This window comes from Panulirus ornatus, chromosome 20 (genome assembly GCF_036320965.1).
Source record: "Panulirus ornatus isolate Po-2019 chromosome 20, ASM3632096v1, whole genome shotgun sequence".
Classification (NCBI taxonomy): Eukaryota; Metazoa; Arthropoda; class Malacostraca; order Decapoda; family Palinuridae; genus Panulirus; species Panulirus ornatus.
The window spans coordinates 51,414,069-51,434,432 of record NC_092243.1 but is presented as its reverse complement, the minus strand read 5'-3'; the positions used below and the strand labels follow the sequence as shown (position 1 = coordinate 51,434,432).

Here is a 20,364-nt window from a genome sequence, read left to right as displayed (position 1 = left end):
AACCACACATCTTCTTCCATTTCTGAAACACAGTGTACCTCCCTAATCTGATGTTCTGTACATGCCTTCGATACACTCAACAAACTTAAACCTCTGTAGTTTACCTTTATACAATGGCAGTATACATGGATTCTGTCAACCCTCAGACACCTCATCATGATCCAAACATACATTGAAAATATTAACTAACCAATCCACAACACAGAAATTCAAATATGGTACCATCTGCTCCAGCCGGCTTGCCACATTTCGTTGTATATAAGGCTTTCACCACCTTTTTCTCTTCACCAAACCACTCCGACCGAAACACCCAACATTTGCTACCCAAACATCAAACACATTCAACAGTCCTTCAAAATTTTCATACCATCTCCCCCTCACTTCATCACTACACGTCACCAATCTTCTTTTGCCCCCTTCACCGATGTTCCCATTTGTTCTCTTGTTTTCGCACATTATTTATCTCCTTCCTAAACATACGTTCCCTAAATTTTACGGGTTCTTACACACCCTAACTCTCATTGGCTCTCTTTATTTAGTATATGTATGGATTACAGTGAAGTGCCTGAGGATTGGAGGAATGCATGTAAAGTGCCAATGTATAATGGAGAAGGATGAAGATGAGTGCTCACATTACAGATGCATACGTTTGTTGAGCATACCTGGAAAATTATATGGGAGGGTACTGATTGAGAGGGTGTAGGCATATACAGAGCATCAGATTAGGGAAGAGCAGTGTGGTTGTAGAAATGGTAGAGGATGTGTATGTGGCATTTGCGTACCTGGAGAAGGCATATGATAGGGTAGATATAGATAGATGCTTCGTGGAAGGTCTTATGAATGTATGGTGTGGGAGGTAAGCTTGTAGAAGCTGTGAGAAGTTTTATCAAGGGTGTAATGCATGTGTACAAGTAGGACGAGAAGAGAGTGATTGCTTCCCAGTGAAGGTCAGGCTGCGGCAGGGGTGTGATGATGTCACTATGGCTGTTTAATTTGTTTATGGTTGAGGTGGTGAGATGTTAATGGAAAGGTTCTGGCGAGAAGGGCGAGTTTACAGTCTGTTGGGGATGCGAGGTCTTGTAAAGCGAGTCAGCTGTTATTCGCCGATGATACGGCACTGGTGGCTGATTCGAGTGAAAAACTGCAGAAGTTGGTGACTGCTTTTGGAAAAAGGCAGGAGAAAGTTAAGAGTAAATATGAACAAAAGCAAGGTTACCGGTTTCAGCAAGGCTGAGGAACTAGTTAGTTGGGATGTAAGTTTGAATGGAGAAAAATTGGAAAAAGTTAAGTGCTTTAGATATCTGAGAGTGGACTGAGCAGGGAATGGAACGATGGAAGCGGAAGTGAGTCATGGGGTGGGGGAGGGGGCGAAGGTTCTGGATCGATGAAGAATGTGTAGAAAGATAGAAATTTATCTCATAGACCAAAAATGGGTATGTTTAAAGGAATAGCAGTTCCAGCAATATTTTATGGTTGCGAGGCATGGGCTATAGATAACTACACCAAGATGAGCCAGGATTGGTCTTTCTTATCCTAAGCTTAGTGACAGCAACACCAGTTGACCTCCCTGTATGAGGTTAACCGAGTAACTGTATTCATGGTTCGCTCGTTACAGCTCGAACTTACCATTAGCATTTCAGTTTTGGGGCTGACTTTTTCTTTTTTTTCCCCAAGAGTCAGTAATTACGTTTCTAACAGACGTTAGTTGCAAGGTTGTCATCATGTCGATCACATTACCCAGCTGACTTTGGCTCAGAATTTTTTACATTCTTAATTGATTCATTAAGGTAGTATAAGTTCCTTCATATAAGAAAATGGATGGTAAGTTCCTAGGAACTATTCTTGACCCTCTACTTCTGAGAACAGCTTCAGAAATTAGCGATATCTGATTATCTATCACAACAATGTAAATTTATTGGCAAACGTTGATTAACAACAGATATAAAGTGACTGGGACTGGTTATAACGATTACAGGAAATGGGTTCACAGTGGGATTTACACTGATTAGTTTCAGTGGGTTCTTTTAAGAGTGTAACGGTCCTCTGGGCTCCCTGCCACAGTGGAATGGTCCAGTGAGCTTCCTAACAGTGTTACGGTCCACTGGTTTTCTGATAGTGTGTTAGGGTCCAGTGGGCTCCCTGCCAGATTGTGACGGTCTCACAGTTTCCCTGCCAGGTTGTGACCGTCCACTCTTATTACATTGTATTCCATTCGGTCACCACAGCCAACACTTTCTTCTCTCCTGCTGCTGCTGCAGCGTTACTGGCTAGATTATGACGAATAGCACCTGTCTCGCTGTCCAAATCCATTCCCTGATTGTTTCGTCTCGTTCATCTCTCTCCCATCAGGCCATTGTACCCATACAGCACACCACACCTCCCTGGAGTGCGGTTAGCGTTGCTGACCTCGATGCATTCACGGGTAGCCAAGGGTCGAGCGCGTAGGTTCGAATCCTGGTTGCAGCGGTCGGTCCACAGTCAACTCAGGTGTTCATCCACCCTTAGGGGTTGGACGCTAAATTGGGTTCGTGTCTTAGGCTGGGATATATATATATATATATATATATATATATATATATATATATATATATATATATATATATATATAGATAGATAGATAGATAGATAGATAGTGTTATTGAGATGGCTTATATCAGGGCATTCGATTGCCCGTGCCGCCTTGTGTAACATAAGGTCTGTAGTGTCCTCAGATACGTAGTTTCTACTTACATTTTCACGTCAAAATATCATTTATATTCTTAAAAGCCCACACAGGCCCAGCCACGGACAGAACAATCCTCCACGCCGTCCTTTTCCATTATTCATCTCGTGTGTTTACTCACCTCAGAGCAACGGACCTGAACAAGATTCATTCATCCCGTGTCTGGGCGTTGAAGACGTTACTTAACTTTACTTCTCTTAATATCACAATGTTCACACTGGAGCAGTTTGTCTTTCACTAATGAAACTCACTCCTTCAGCCAGCGGTACTCTTCTTCTTCCTACTACTCTCTCTCTCTCTCTCTCTCTCTCTCTCTCTCTCTCTCTCTCTCTCTCTCTCTCTCTCTCTCTTTGATGATATATCTCGGTAAAAAATTTCATATCACCTGTTTGAGCTAAGATGGACTACTTGTTCTCACACACCGTCTCGTATGTATGTATTTTCCGCCGTGTCCTTCATTACCTTAACCTCTCGTTAGCACAGCTCCCTCACTGCCCATGTATTTTTCTTCCATCAGTAACATACTTGTATTCTGGTAACAGATTCACATATCTCCTCATTTAGAGATCACAAGTTGATCATGTAACACCTGTGGTAAAAGCTTAGCTTCTAACTCGGGTCCAGAGATACAGTGTCGAAAACAGAAATACATTTTCAAATTAAATGTGGCCCTCACATTATAGTACTCTGTCATGTCTGCTTTGGTCTTGATTGCCATCTGCAGACGTCACTAATGAGGTGTTGTGGGAAGCAACCAACAGATCATGCGCTCTGAGCGTCCAGTGCGCCTAGAGATCCTACAATCCTTGCTTCCAGGCGAGAATCCGGGCTTTTTCCTCCTTAGAAAGGTAAGAACCAACATCTTGAAGAACATGTGGGAAAAAAAACTGCGCCCAGAAGCGAAATTTCCCAAATGAAGTGGCAGCCAGGAAGAGTAAAGAATGAACATCCTTCCCTCAAGATAGCCTGAGGCACAGTGAGACGGGTTGCTGATGCTCATACCGTTAGAAACACTAGTCACAGCGACCATCTGTACGATGATATCACCCTGAGAGCGTCATATGCTTGTACCCACAATAAACCTTACCCAAGTATCGCCTTTGAAAGTATATGATAGGGATAACAGTGGGTTTTTTTTTTTTTTTGCTGACACTGTAACTGTGGCAGGATTTCTTTTTCTATTGCGTCTCTTCAGTCTTTTAGCTAAACCTACAAAAAAAGACTTAAGGATAAAGACCAAAGCCACCTTCACCTCAGTAAGGGACCTTGAGCCACGGCAGTGACAACAGACCTTAACCATCTCTCTTGTTCAACAAGTTGGATGCGTAAATACCTGGTGTCGAATCTCGTCAGAGTTCACGTCTTCATGCCGCCTGAGATCCATTTCTTTGGGATTCGACTCTGTTAAGCGCTTGCCTTTATGATCAGAAGGTTAGAGCTCTCGATTTGATTTTTTTGGGGGGGATATCCTAAACGTTTCATGTAGCGAACCTGAGGATAAAAATCCATGAAGACCATGGTAAAAATTGTATTTGTTCATAATTTTTTTTTTTAGCATTTCTTCCTTGTCTGTTTATTTCGTTTCTATAAGAGAGAGTTGTGTCAAACACACACTTGAGATCAAGAGGTAGCAATTTATTTTTTTTTTTAACTGATCTGTGGGTTTTAAGACGATTATATTATATATATTATAATTGAATTATTATGATATTATATATCATTGTATAATGATATGTATTATATCATATATATTATAATGTCTTATATAATATTGTTGTCCCTGGGGATAGGGGATTAAGAATACTTCCCACGTATTCCCTGCGTGTCGTAGAAGGCGACTGAAAGGGGAGGGAGCGGGGGGCTGGATATCCTCCCCTCTCATTTTTTTTTTTTTTTTTATTCCAAAAAAGGCCCAGTCCTCTGTACTTAACGCTACCTCGCTAGCGCGGGAAATGGCGAATAGTTTAAAAGAAAAAAAAGAAAAATATAATATTGTATTGTTATACATTATATATTATATTATAGTGTGTTAGCTAAGTCTTCAAGTCTGCTCAGTCCGTCGGAAATTCGTCACAGAATCTTCAGATAAGTGCACGTATCCCTTGCCTTACGCCTTGATCCTATCCCTGTCAATCATAAAAGCGATCGTAAACTTGTGTCTCATCCCCGATATTGACTTTCGTCATTTCAGTGAGAGGATCTCACTTGAACCCCCTGGAGACATCTTGGATTAGGGAGGAGCACCTCCATCAGCTGATGGTGGGTCGCTTTCATCTAAACGAGACACAGAGAGCTTCATGGGCGGTTCATGAAGCTGCTTCATTGTTCATATTGTTCGATTTTTTTTTCATTCTTTTGAAATACAGTGCCTCAGGGAGTACCCATTCGTCCTCCTTCGTGCACGAAGAAAAAAATGAAGGAACACGAATAGAAAATATGTCTCCTATAGAATATATCTAAGTTGTACATTATTCTGGAATCACTCCGTCAAATCCTTGTGTGACTGGAAGGTATCAGTTAATAGCATTCGCATGGAGGAGTCGGTGGGTTGTGTGGTGATGACACAACAGCTGCAGGTTATCATTCAGCTGCACTGCTGACGTCATTGGCCTCTTGCCTCAGTGATGGCAGCGACCTCCTAATGAGTGGTGAGCCATGGTCGACGGGTTTTCAATGACCTCCCTCTGCCTGCAGCTCTGTTCATCCACCGATCAACGATGAATATCGGAATGAGTGATATTTGTCTCTCTTGCTGCTCCAGCCACTGATTCTCCCAGGCTCCTACATTCCAGCGATACTGTCCACGACCTGATGTGACATCCTGTACAGGAAGCAATTATTCCTAACATCAAATAGAGATGGCAATGATTCCCTGTTTACATTCACTCGCCAAGTCCATCCTGGATGGGAGATGCATACTGGCAGTGTATGAGAGGGAGGTGGTATGCATGTGACATTGATGGTTCGTTTCGTCTCATAAATTGGGTAGAGAGGGAAACAGTATGGATATTAAGACCTGAGCTGCAATATACGTTAATTTTTCACCTCTGGTTGTACGTAAAGTGTGGTTTTGTTGGAAACCTAACAGATGGCGTTGTAGTCGGTGTTCGGTATAGCTCGATACTGTTTTGATTAAGTTGTACTAGATCTGGACCATTCGTTTACCATATATATATATATATATATATATATATATATATATATATATATATATATATATATATATATATATATTATTATTATTATTATTATTATTATACTTTGTCGCTGTCTCCCGCGTTTGCGAGGTAGCGCAAGGAAACAGACGAAAGAAATGGCCCAACCCCCCCCCCATACACATGTATATACATACGTCCACACACGCAAATATACATACCTACACAGCTTTCCATGGTTTACCCCAGACGCTTCACATGCCCTGCTTCAATCCACTGACAGCACGTCAACCCCGGTATACCACATCGCTCCAATTCACTCTATTCCTTGCCCTCCTTACACCCTCCTGCATGTTCAGGCCCCGATCACACAAAATCTTTTTCACTCCATCTTTCCACCTCCAATTTGGTCTCCCTCTTCTCCTTGTTCCCTCCACCTCCGACACATATATCCTCTTGGTCAATCTTTCCTCACTCATCCTCTCCATGTGCCCAAACCACTTCAAAACACCCTCTTCTGCTCTCTCAACCACGCTCTTTCTATTTCCACACATCTCTCTTACCCTTACGTTACTCACTCGATCAAACCACCTCACACCACACATTGTCCTCAAACATCTCATTTCCAGCACATCCATCCTCCTGCGCACAACTCTATCCATAGCCCACGCCTCGCAACCATACAACATTGTTGGAACCACTATTCCTTCAAACATACCCATTTTTGCTTTCCGAGATAATGTTCTCGACTTCCACACATTCTTCAAGGCCCCAAGGATTTTCGCCCCCTCCCCCACCCTATGATCCACTTCCGCTTCCATGGTTCCATATATATATATATTTAAGTATATGTATTCCTATGAATCCACGGGGAAATGAAACAGTATAAGTTCCCAAGTGCACTTTCGTGTAATAATCATATCATCAGGGAAGACGCAAGATAGAAATATAAGTCAGTTGATATACAACGAAGAGACGTAGCTAAGACGCCATTTGGTAAACATGCGATTGTCCAAGACAGACGACGAGCGTATCATAAACTTATTATGTGAACAAGAAGGGGAATTGTTTACAAATTTTATCCAAATATATATATATATATGTGTATATATATATATATATATATATATATATATATATATATATATATATATATAGAGTGTGTGTGTGTGTGTGTGTACTTCAGCTGGCACCAGGTGCCCTTCATAAACTAGCCCAAAAGGAGAGAATGAACTGCTGGTTGGTTGGCTGTGAGCGGGTTCCTTGCCTGGACAAGAAGACTTTCCCGTTGGACTAGCTCTTCGCAACGCTAGTTACAACATTACTTAGACTTGTAATTTCCCGTTGTGATTGTCCATTGTGATTATTTATTTGTACGAAATGGGGAAGGGGCTCGACACTGGCGTGGCCCCATCTTTTTAGTAATCTTTGCCATCATGAAACATTTTAAATTTTGTTCACACTTAGCATTGGTGCTTCTGGCCTCCTCATGCTAGTGGTTGCACCACAAGTGAAGAGTCACTACCTCCAGCGAGGCTGAAGTATCGTCAGTAGACGGAAGGCAGCACAAGTCTCGTCGAGGAGCATCTCGCCCCAAAGGAGTACATCATTTCCCTACTACTGGTTGTAGCGCAGCTTTGGAATTACTGTGGCGGCATTAAGGAGATCCTAGGGTTATGTATGATGTTGCGACTATACCTTCAGCGTTACGTTACTCCATTCATCCGCTTCCTTATTATGTAGAAACACTTTTTTTTTATAAGTCTTCGTTTTCGACAAGTTACTTATCTAATTCCCTGTTACGGCATCTTTTATAGAACTGTCCACTGTTTATGACGTTTATGAAGATGTAGGTTGTAGAGACTGTTCGAGATGGGGCCCCACGGGTGTAAAACTCCCTCCCCGTACAGTGCAAATCGGGAGACGCACACACACACACACACACACACACACACACACACACACACACACACACACACACATACACACAAACACACGCATACACAAGAGGCGCCGACAATCGCTGGAAAAGGCAATGGCCCACATCACTATTGTGAACTGTGTTGATTTCCTTAAAGGGGAATTTAAACCTAATAACAAATGTCTTGTGGTGATGAAAAACTGGAATATCAGCCAAAATTATAGTAAGAGAATTAAGATGTGTGCAGGTGTATTCCGCTAAGGCTGCAACACTTAAAATCGATCGCCTTTGGAATGAATAGATATATAACTTGCCGTTGTGAAAGAGTCTCCTTCTCATGCCAAACGACAGAAAGTGCTCATCTACATGTTTGATGTGATTATATATATTGTCTGTGTCAGGAGGCAGGTGTGATCACCATTCTCATTACCTTAGGAAGGTATGGACATTGTTATGAACGGTTGGTGAGTAAACAAGTCTCTGTGAGTGCGTGTTAGCAAAGGTGTGTGGCTGGTGGTCCAATATACCTCTTGGGGGAGAGTGTGTTAGAAAAGGTGTGTGGCTGGTGGTCCAATATAGCTCTTGGGGGAGAGTGTGTTAGAAAAGGTGTGTGGCTGGTAGTCCATTAAACCTCTGTGATGGTGTGTGTAACCGAGGGTGTGTGGCTGATGATCTAACAACCCTTTTAGAGAGTGTGTGTGTTTGCAAGAGTGTGTGGGTGGTGGTCCAACAAAGCTCTGAGGAGTGTGTGTTAGCTAGAGTGTGTGACTAGTGGGGGAGAGTGTGTTAGCAAGTGTGTGGGGAGTGTGGTGGCTTAAGTGTCCTGAGAATTGAGGGGGCGAGAGCAACAGGGTTTTCATCCCCTTACGAGGTATTAGTCACCGATGATGGTATGTATCCAGTGATGGTATGTATCCAGTGTTGACATATAGGCTCTGTGATATGCCAAATGTTTTACCGTTTGACATCCTAGGAAAACAGAAGACATGATTTTTTAAAGATACGTTAGCTTTTTACGATAACTGCGACAGCACAGCGAGTGAATGCCGTAATCAATGCTATAGCATTAACGCTAAGCATATGTCGACCAACATCTTGGGGTAGATGAACACCTAGGTTTACTGTGGACCGACTGACACAACCCAGTGTCCGACCCATGTGCATGACCCCAGGTAGACCGTGAATGTGTCAAGGTCAGGCCACTAACCAGTAACACACGGAGGTCCCTAAATTCATATTTTCACGAGTTATTTCATTGTATTTTATCACAATATCATTTTCATGTAAAAGGTATTTATTAGTGTGTTCTTTATTTCTCTCAGTTAGAATATAAATGAATATTCCTATGCCGGGTATGTGTCGGTAACTAAGAGCATTATGTTATATTTCCATTGTTATTTCAAGTATAAAACGTTTGATTAAGGTGTCAAATGAAAACAATTGTAAAATCATTATTTAATCATTTGCATCTTATTTACTGGGAATGTACTGGTAGCTGAGAGCATTATATTTTCCATAATTATTTCAAGTATGGAAGTGTTTGGATATCTTATGTTTCAATTAGGAAAAAAAGAATAGAGTTAATTCATGCCCTGAAGTGTTACTTGCAATTTTTGGAATTTTTCTCAGAAAAATAGATTTTCTTTACATGCTCATCATAAGGAGTATTTTTCATGCTGAATTCAAATCTAAGGTTAAGATATTGTTTCGTCAGCTTTTTGACCTTTGATTAAGCTGTTTGATGAAGTTAATTCTAAAGCATCACCTGATAATTTCCATGGTATTTACAGGGTATATATCGATAACTGAGAGCATTATGATATGTTTTCCATGATTTTTTTTCAGGTGTAGAAATGTTTGAATATCTTATGATTCAGTTTTGAAACAAAAAGTTTTTTGTATCGTCAGAAAAATAGATTTCCTTTTAAATCTCATTATAAGTAGTATTTTTCATGCTGAATACAAGTCTGTGGTTAATTTAGTTTTGTCTTCATAATTACGCTATTAAATGAATTCAATTGTAAAGTATCACCGGATCATTTCCATTCTATTCACTGGGTATGTATTGATAACTAAGAGCGTTATGATATATTTCCATGATTACTTCAAGTATAGATGTGTCTACTTCAAGTATATATGTGTCTACTTCAAGTATAGATGTGTCTACTTCAAGTATAGATGTGTCTACTTCAAGTATAGATGTGTCTGAATATCTTATGTTTATGTTTTGAAGCAAAAAGTTTTTTGAGCTAAGATATACCGTGAACTTTTTATATTTACATCAGAAAATAGATTTCTTGTCACATGGTATTGGAGGGTGTCACAAGGTCTTGATGGATGTCACATGGTTTTGGAGGGTGCCATAGGGTCTTGGTGGATGTTACATGGTCTTGGAGAGTGTCATATGGTTTTAGAGGGTGTCACATCGTCTTGAAGGGTGTAACATGGTATTGGAGGGTGTCACCTGGCTTTGGTGGATGTCACATGGTCTTGGAGTGTGTCATATAGTTTTGGAGGGTGCCACTCCGTCTAGAAGGGTGTAACATGGTATTAGAGGGTGTTACATGGTCTTGGAGGATATCGTATGGCCTTGCAGGGTGCCACATGGTTTTGGAGGGTGTCACAAATTGGAGGGTGTTGCATGGTCTTAGAGGGTGATATGGTCATGGATGGTGTCATATGGCCTTGGATGGTGTCACATGGTATTGGAGAGTGTCACATGGTCATAGAGGGTGTCACATCTTCTTAAAGGTGCCACATTGCCTTGGAGGGTGCCATGTTGTCTTGGAGCGTGCCAGTTGGTCTTGGAGTGTGTGATATGGTCGTGGATGGTGTCATATGGACTTGGATGGTGACATATGGTATTGGAGGGTGTCACATGGTCTTGAATGGTGTCATATGCTCGTAGAGGGTGTCACCTGGTCTTAGAAGTTGTAACATGGCCTTCATGGGTGCCATGTGGTCTTGGAGGGCGTCATATGGTCTTGGGGAATGGCATATGGTCTTAGAGGGTGTCACATGATTGTGGAGGGTGTCACATGGTACTGGACAATGTCAAGTGGTCTTGAAAAGTACCACTTGGTATTTCAGTGTGTCGCATGGGCTTGGAAGGTGTCACATAAACTTGGAGAATGTCACTTGGCCTCGAAGGGTGTCACGTTGTCTTGGAGGGTGTCACTTGGTCTTGAAGGGTCCCATATGGTCTTATAGGGTGTCACATGGTCAGGGAGGATGTCACATGGTATTGGAGGTTGTCACATGGTCTTGAAGAGTACCACATAGTCCTGAAGGGTGTCACATTGTATTGGAGGGTGTCATATGGTATTGCAAGGTGTCATATGGTCTTTGAGGGTACCACATGGTCTTGGAGGCTGTCACTTGGTCTTGGAAGGTGACACATGGTCATGGAGGGTGCGACACAGTCTTGGTTGGTTTCACATAGTCATTGAGTGCGTCACGTGGTTTTGGAGGGTGCCACATTATCATGGAGGTTGTTATCTGGTCTTGGAGGGTGTCACATGGTCTTGGAGGGTGTCACATGGTCTTGGAGGGTGTCACATGGTCTTGGAGGGTGTCACATGGTCTTGGAGGGTGTCACATGGTCTTGGAGGGTGTCACATGGTCTTGGAGGGTGTCACATGGTCTTGGAGGGTGTCACTGTTCCGCTGGCTGTGGACTCCCTCAATGCCTATCAATTGATTTCGTTTATGCGAATAATAGTTCCTCCTCCTCAAAAGTCTATTGTCTTTTTTTCTCTCTTGCTAAAAGTTGCCACTTACTTTGTGGCGTCTCTCTCTCTCTCTCTCTCTCTCTCTCTCTCTCTCTCTCTCTCTCTCTCTCTCTCTCTCTCTCTCTCTCTCTCTCTCTCAAGTTGGAGGCTTCAATCATGGAGAAAAGTCCACATTAAGGCCGGGCCCTTAACTGAAATATGAGGAAGGTTATAATGAACGGGAAATAAGAAGAGACGAAGAAAATTGTTTACGAACTTGGGAGGATGTGAGGAACCTGTCTATTAAATAAAAGTGACAGGTCATAAATGCTTGCTTTAGATTATTCCTGTGTCTGAGCTCTGTAATCAGCCTTACCAGCCATAATGTGTCTAAGCTCTATAATCAGCCATACTATGTCTGAGCTCTATAATCAGCTATAATGTGTCTAAGCTCTATCATCAGCTATACTGTGTCTAATATGTCTGAGCTCTATAATCAGCTATAATGTGTCTAAGCTCTATCATCAGCTATACTGTGTCTAATATGTCTGAGCTCTATAATCAGCTATAATGTGTCTAAGCTCTATCATCAGCTATACTGTGTCTAAGCTCTATAATCAGCCATACTGTGTCTGAGCTCTGTAATCAACCTTACCAGCCAACCTGTCTCTAAGCTCTATAATGGGCCATATTACTTTATTAAGGCATTATAGGGTATATATATATATATATATATATATATATATATATATATATATATATATATATATATATATATATATATATATATGTAAAATCATACAGTAATGTATAGATCATTCGACTGTATCTTGGGGTTATGCCGTCGGCTGTAGGCCATCTCCAGTTTCCAAGGTGTCACGCTGAGGTCACATGCATATTCAAGCGTGCTCTCTGTATGGTGATGACCTGTTCATCATGCTAATGGTCTTATAATGGAGCAGTCTTATCAGTTTAGTGCTGCATGACGAGGTCAAACTGCCCGAGACAAAGTCCTCACATTTCCAGGTTTTGTCCTTCCCATTCTGGCCAAGTGTACTGGCTTATTGGAAATTCTACACCGAAATATTTTGACTGGTTGTATTTCTCACCTCTACCGCTGCTGTATGCGAAAACCTCAGTCCATCTTAGCATCGAAACTTAAACAGTCTATCGTAAATCGGTGGATGGTAGATGTAATATCAGGTGATGATGATAATTTCTGGATGATACTAATAATTTGTAGATTAAAATGATGATTTGATAACATTAGACTGTTGGGACGATATCCACCAAACTTTCTTAAGTAGAGCAAAGGGAAGCAAGTCTTGCGTTATAGAGGGAACAAAATATAACTGTGATCTTAGGTGAAAATAATGATAAAACCCATCTGTCAGAGACCAAACCGTCAGGCAAGCGATTCATCTGTACAGGATGAAAAACGAATCGCATTTCAGTTTCCCAGCACGAAGGACGGTCAGGCGTCCAGTATGTGGCCTTTTGATAACTTGCTCTACAGTAGATGTGGCTGGTCTCCCTCCTCACACACGGGGCTAAGAATTGTGTGAAGACGGGACCGACCTGTCGTGTGGGGCAGTATCATTTTGGTAGCTAGGCACTGACGTGGTCACTGGAGCAATGTGTTGATATCGCTACCAGATACCTCGTCTACCCCTCCTCCCCTTCTCTCTCTCTCTCTCTCTCTCTCTCTCTCTCTCTCTCTCTCTCTCTCTCTCTCTCTCTCTCTCTCATTATTATTATGCTCAAAAATTTGGTATGGCAATGGGTAAACCTCTTTCACCTGTACTAAGTAATCTTTGTATGGAATTTTTTGAAACAAAATTACTCAAGGATATCTTAACTTCTAATGTAATTTGGTTTAGGTATGTAGATGATGTTCTTTGTGTTTGGCCAGCAAATGAAAATTTACAAATATTTCTCCCCTTACTTAACAATTTAGTACCTTCCATCAGATTTACTGTAGAAAATGAAAATAATGGTATGTTACCATTTTTAGATTGCATGATCCATAGACAAGGAAACAAGTTTAAGTTTAGCATATACAGAAAACCCACCAATGTATGCTCATATATCCATTATTACTCATCTCAACATGACAGAGTTAAATTATCATCATTTCAATCTATGTTCCTTAGGGCATTACGTATTTGCAGTCCAGAGTTTATTGATGATGAGTTTGAGAAGATATATTCTATTGGATCTAAGTTAAAGTGCCCTAGATCTTTCATTGATAAATCCCTTAAGTTAGCAAAGAAATCATTTTATAGAGTTGAGCCCAAACCTCCCATTGACAGCAAGAATCTTTTAGTTCTCCCTTTTGATAATAATTTCACTTTGCTTCCCATGTTGCTTAAATCCTTTAATGTAAATGTTGCCTTTAGCAACAATAATACTATAAAGAATATCTCAATCAGGAATTCACCAGAAAATTCTCTTGGATGCATCTATAAAGTGCCTTGTGGAAATTGTTATAAATTTTATGTTGGTCAGACTGGTAAGGATCTTTCTGTTAGACTTAAGCAACATAAAATATAGTATAAGAACGGGACAAGAATCAAATGCCTTGTTTAATCATGTTAAAAACCATGATCATTGTATTGACTGGAGTAACGCCATCTCAGTTATTAACTCTAACTGTATTACGAAGAGAAATATCATTGAATCTTCTATTATTAAATACACAAAGAATTATAATCTTAATATTAGTAATGGTCTATACAAATTAGATAACATTATTGTTGATAGAATTTGTAAAATGATAAGTTTATGAACGCTCGTTGTATGTTTTGGACAATCACATGTTTACCAAATGGCGTCCTAGCTTCGTCTCTTCGATGTATATCAACTGACTGTTACATTTCTCTCTTGTGTCTCCCCTGATGATGTGATTATTACACGAAAGTGCACTTGGGAACTTATCGTGTTTCATTTTCCCCGTATACTCATAGGAAAATATATATATATATATATATATATATATATATATATATATATATATATATATATATATATATATATAAAACCCACTGGCTATGCTGGTTTCAATGCTTTCGTAACTCTGGGAAACCGACAGCTTGTAAACCAAATACAGTTTACTTTCTCACTATAATGGCGTAGATGAACGTGAAACTAATATGAGGAAATATATAACCATTCTGAAAATAGGTTTCCGATGCCATTAACATGATTGTCAATCATTTTTTTCGCTCTGATATGAGCCGTGTTTCTGTCGTGTCTATGTCATCGTTGTTGGCGCAATTGAACTCATTCCGACGAAATATAGCATTGAATTGTGAGTGATAATGCGAAAGCTTGAGCTATTTAGTTGGAAGCGAGAGTAATTAAGGGCTTGTAATTATCTCAGCGAGGTCTGAGAGAGGCTACCAATACTGGCGCCTCAGCCAGAGGACGGGGTGTCCACCACAGCACCATGGTGAGGCCTCAGCCAGAGGACGGGGGGTCCTCCACAGCACAGTGGGGAGGCCTCAGCCAGAGGACGGGGTGTCCACCACAGCACCATGGGGAGGCCTCAGCCAGAGGACGGGGGGTCCTCCACAGCACAGTGGGGAGGCCTCAGCCAGAGGACGGGGTGTCCTCCACAGCACCGTGGAGAGGCCTCAGCCAGAGGACGGGGGGTCCTCCACAGCACCGTGGGGAGGCCTCAGCCAGAGGACGGGGGGTCCTCCACAGCACCACAGTAGAGCCACCTTCGCAGAGGTACCACTTGTGCCCCAGACCGGTAGTGTGGTGAGTGACGACCTTCACCCACCACACAACCAGCGCAGAACGAGAGCAACCTTACCCGTCAGGTGGCCCCATCCACACAACATGGCCAGTGGGTCGCCTTACGTCATCTTGATTATCTCAGATCCTTTAAGGATGATCATGAGTCCGCTGATTATATCTTCAGTGTCCTTTAATGCGTTTCCACATGAAAAGTTGTAGTTGTTGTTATACTGAATTGGTTGAAGGAGTTGCTCCTCAGGTTTTATGACTAGTTATGGTATGTCCTGTTGTGAGGATGTTGTTGCAATGGGTAGCATCGTAGTGAGAAGTGTATATCGTCATGGTTATCTATGGCTTGACGTGGGTTGGCTACGGAACACGTGGTTCTTAAAGCAGGAGAGCATGACTTCCTCTTCTCTGTTCATTATGAAGGAAGTCGACCAGTCTGCTGTCATAATCTTGAATTTGTTGGGCATTTTCAAGTTGGTCCAGTGACTGACTTTACCGCTGAAGGTGATTGTAAAGATGTCATCCTTCGAGAATGGCAGGACCCCAGCTCTCGAGGTATCGAAACTATCTCCTCGAGTTCTGAGGTCGACGAAGCCAAGCGATCTGCCTCTTCATTGCCGGGAATGTAGCAGTGAACCAGACATTCAAATCGGATGATATATCTTACACATGAATTTAGTTAATTGATGATATTATTTTGCATTTCATTGTCATCTGGATTACCAGAGTTGATTGTTTGAAGAGCAGATTACAAATTTAAGGAAATTACTGATTTATCTTGAGATGAATTGATTACATCGTCAGTGGCTTTGCCAACAACAAACAGTTTCGCGAAAGATATATATAGTAAAGCAAGCGGTGCCCGATGGAACGTTCATCCGACCACAGTCTCTCACCCACACATTCATCCATCTTGGAGGTGTAGGAGTGGATAGCGTGAGTACCCCGAAAGCGCTGGCATACCTCGGTCTCCTGCGCATCAGCTTTTGACATACGTAGCCTGTTTGTATCTCCGCACACCCAAAAGTGCTCTTGCAGAATCAGCATTTTAAAACTGAGTGTGTCCACTTGTTCCTCATTAAAACCAAGTTCTTACTGAGGTCGTGCATTCGCAGGGCTTGACGCCTTTACTTAAAAACTGTTCAAACTGTTTGGCGAGCGAAAGGCGTAAGTGTTTTTCATCCTTGCCCGAGAATACCAAATTTCTAAACTAAAATATTACGACGAAGCTGGAAAGGATCTCCGTTCATAGAACTGTACTACATGATAGAGCTCCAAGCCACATTCCCAAGCGTTTATTCATGATCGCATCCAGTCTCCGCAGAGTACAGTTGACAAAGAGGATACATGTGTCAGAGGTGGAGGGAACAAGAAGAACCGGAAGACCAAATTGGAGATGGAAATATGGGGTGAAAAAGATTTTGAGCGATCGGGGCCTGAACATACAGGAGGGTGAAAGGTATGCATGGAACAGAGTGAATTGGAACGATGTGGTATACTTGGGTCAAGGTGCCATGAAAAGAATGAACCAGGGCATGTGGAACGTCCGAGGTAAACCATGGAAAGGTCTGTGGTTTCAGTGCATTGCACAGCTCGTGTATGGATGTGAGCGGGTGTAGCCTTTCTTTGTCTTTTTTCCTGGCGCTACTTTGCTGACCTAGGGGGTGGCGATGCTGTTTGCTGTAAGGAGGAGTGGCGTCGGGAATGGATGAAGGCGAGCAAGTATATATATATATATATATATAATTGTGTGTGTGTGTGTGTGTGTGTGTGTGTTTGTGAAGAAATGTAATCATCTGTAAACCCGTAGCACTGTCCCTCTCCAGAACTACACCCGAACATTTCCTGATATACAAAAGCGATGTCAGTAATTGCTGACCTGCGAGGTATGACTGGCCCTGCACGAGTCCCCCATCAGCCAACAAATGGCATTAATGGACAAGTGGAACTTGGCGAGGTTAACGGCTAGTGGAGACTACTGGCTGCCTACAGATAGGAGGCTCTGTGAGTTGCATTAATGAGAGGCGAGATACCATCGTATACCTAGCAATACACAGATGACAACTACGAACCTCTTCTTATATAGCCATTCCCACCTGAATGTAAAACCTGGAGTTTACTCTTGTTCATTTCTAGAATAGTTTGATGACGTATTATTCATGGTGTATGATACGAGTCAATAATTATAGTATCAGATTAACATAGACATGTACTTAAATCGATCTGTCAAAGTGTAGATCAGTTACATAAAGTACGTAACCTTTCCATTGCTTTTCATAAAACTGTCTTTTCAGATCTTGGTCTTCCCTCGATATCCTTGTCGTTTTGTCCCGCCACCGACGCATACATACACACATACGTATATACATGCACGTAAACATGTATCCACATACACACACAAACGCACGTATCTACATGATTGACTAACATACACTCATCCACACATATATATACAGCGTTAAGAGACGGGGCAACACGAATGTAAAATTCTCTTCCCGTAAGATACACATGATTATCACATATGCTCATACACATCAAATTTTTAAACCAGATTAATGACTTACGAGGTGAAGAGTTATTTGAACGATCCAGGGGTAGAACAAGTAGAGAACATAACATGAAATTTAATAAAAACTTGTTAGGAACAAATTGTAAAGAAGTACCATCACAGAGTGATGAATGAAGGGAATGGACTGAATGAGGGGTTAGTCAATTTAAATTGCATACGATTTTTAAAAGGTCGTATGATAGAGGATGAACAAACAGTTGGGGACCCACGTGTGTGAAACTTCTTTGTCATACAGTGCAAACAGGTGGTTACAGATAGGTAATTACACACGTGTGAGAGAAGATTTAGTGTTCACCCTTTGCACAACCTGCCACCAGAACATTGAATTAGAATATTCAAGATGACAAGTTGTTTGCTGATATATATTAGAATATCATTATATGATTAAGGAAATATTGGGCAAGTTGTCCAATACCTATAATAGATCAAGACTAGAACATGCTTTCAAGTTTGGTCATCGTATTTAAGGAAAAAAAAACAAAGAAATATCAGAGATGGTCCAGACGAGAACGTTAAAGATGGTACCAGTATTAAGAGAGATGAGTTGTGAATAAATGAAAAATGATCAGGTTTGTCGGTGGAAAGAGCCAGGTTAATTGGACTATGAGTTCGAATGGAAAGAATATGGAGAAATGGGACGTGTTAGATGCGTGTTAGTGGACGTGATCGTGAGTCATAAGGTGGATAAGGTTGCTAATGTCCCGTGGCGCCTTGAGTGTGTAGAAAGTTTATTGTCGGTTTGGGCAAACGCGGGTATCTTTGAGGGTATAGTAGTTCCGACGGTGTTGTATGGATGCGAGGCATGGGTCGAAAAGTAGAGAAGACAATGAAGGTGTTGGACACTGAATGGTTGAGGACTGTGTATGGTGCGAGGTGGGTTGACCGAATAAGATAGGCTAAGAGAGAATGTGGTAGTAATTTTTTTCTTTCTTTTTGATGTGTAAAAGAAAGCTGAGGAGTGTGTGTACTGAAATGGTACGGTCATATGGAAATGATGAGTAGGGAGAAGATATACATGTCAGAAGTGGAGGGAACAAAGAAAGACGGGAAACCAGTAAAGAAATGTGAGTATGGAGTGAAAGACGCATTGAGAGTTGAGGTTCGAACGCGCAGGACAGTCTGAGGCGTGTATGTGACAGAGGGAATTGGAGCGATTTGATAAACAGACAACGACGTGTTTTCAGTGGGCTGACCCAATGTATAGGAAGCTGTCAGGAGAGACAAAGGGAAGGTCTGTGGGCCCTGGCTATGAATGAGGGACCTGTGGTCCTGGTGCATTGCACATGACAGCTAGAGAATGAGTGTTAGTGAATGAGGCCTCTCTCTCTCTCTCTCTCTCTCTCTCTCTCTCTCTCTCTCTCTCTCTCTCTCTCTCTCTCTGTTCCTGGCACTATATATATATATATATATATATATATATATATATATATATTTATCAGGTGTTACCGGACTCTGCCTGCTTGTGGTTACACCGCGAGTGAAGAGTTACCTACGTCGATGTTGTATCTCGGTCTGGTCGAGGACCATCTTCCTCCATAGTCGTCCATCATCTCTCTGCTGCTGACTGCAGCGCAACCTTGCAGTGGGAAGACTTCCATAAGAGGGATCTTGAGACTAAATGATAAATAATGCTATAGATACTCATGTTGGTGTGTGGTGATGTGCAGCAGCAGCATCACCACATACACTGTGAAGACCTTTGTGTTACTCACGTTTCCAATCTTGGCAGGCGAGAGGTGAGCTATGAGGGGCAAGAAATTACCTGACCTGCCCATTGACGAGATGAACGTGCCCCATAAGGTAAGTGGCTCCTGATATTCCTGTGGCATTGGGTGTGGGCTGGAAGTGGCGTCTGGTGTGGAGTGGACCTACAACCTGATTTCTGAGAGTAATTCTTGTCTGTATCTCGTGTATGTTGGTAGACAGCACTTCGCTAGTGTCGTGGTTCGTAGAATGTAGCAAATGTTTATTTTGTGTTCCTGATGTGCTGTGGCAGTGCTGCTAATGGTGCCCTATAACATAGTGTATATATATATATATATATATATATATATATATATATATATATATATATATATATATATATATATATATATATATATTTTTTTTTTCTTTTTAAATATATATATATATATATATATATATATATATATATATATATATATATATATATATATATATATATATATATATATACCTCGCAAACGCGGGAGACAGCGAAAAAAAAAAAAAAAATATATATATATATATATATATATATATATATATATATATATAACGTAGGTCCGAATCCTGGTTCTGGCAGTCGGTCCCCAGTGAACCCCAAGGTGCTGGTCGATAAAATGGGCACCTGGTTTAGGCTAAGTAGATAGATAGATACATAGATGTATTATACATAAATAAGTATAGAACGATTTGTCGAATTTAAGCATGCCATACGGGTGAAAATACACAGGTGCAGCATTTCACAATTTCTGGATCACAATAATAACTTGTTAATTATCACAACGCTTTGCATAAGCACATGAGTTATAT

The 20,364-nt window shown here is 41.3% G+C and overlaps 1 protein-coding gene across 3 annotated transcripts in view; it reads left to right on the top strand.

The window, feature by feature from the left end:
• Positions 1-20,364, top strand: part of LOC139756006 (aldehyde dehydrogenase, dimeric NADP-preferring-like) — a 370,518-nt gene that overhangs the window by 254,039 nt on the left and 96,115 nt on the right. The window contains exon 1 of one of the 3 annotated variants that reach the window (XM_071674933.1): positions 19,559-19,629. The exons of the other annotated variants lie outside the window; for them this stretch is intronic. Within the exon in view, the coding sequence (XP_071531034.1) occupies positions 19,573-19,629 (57 nt within the window). The 5' untranslated portion in view covers positions 19,559-19,572. Of the gene's footprint in view, positions 1-19,558; positions 19,630-20,364 lie in introns of those variants that run through there. 3 annotated transcript variants of the gene reach the window in all.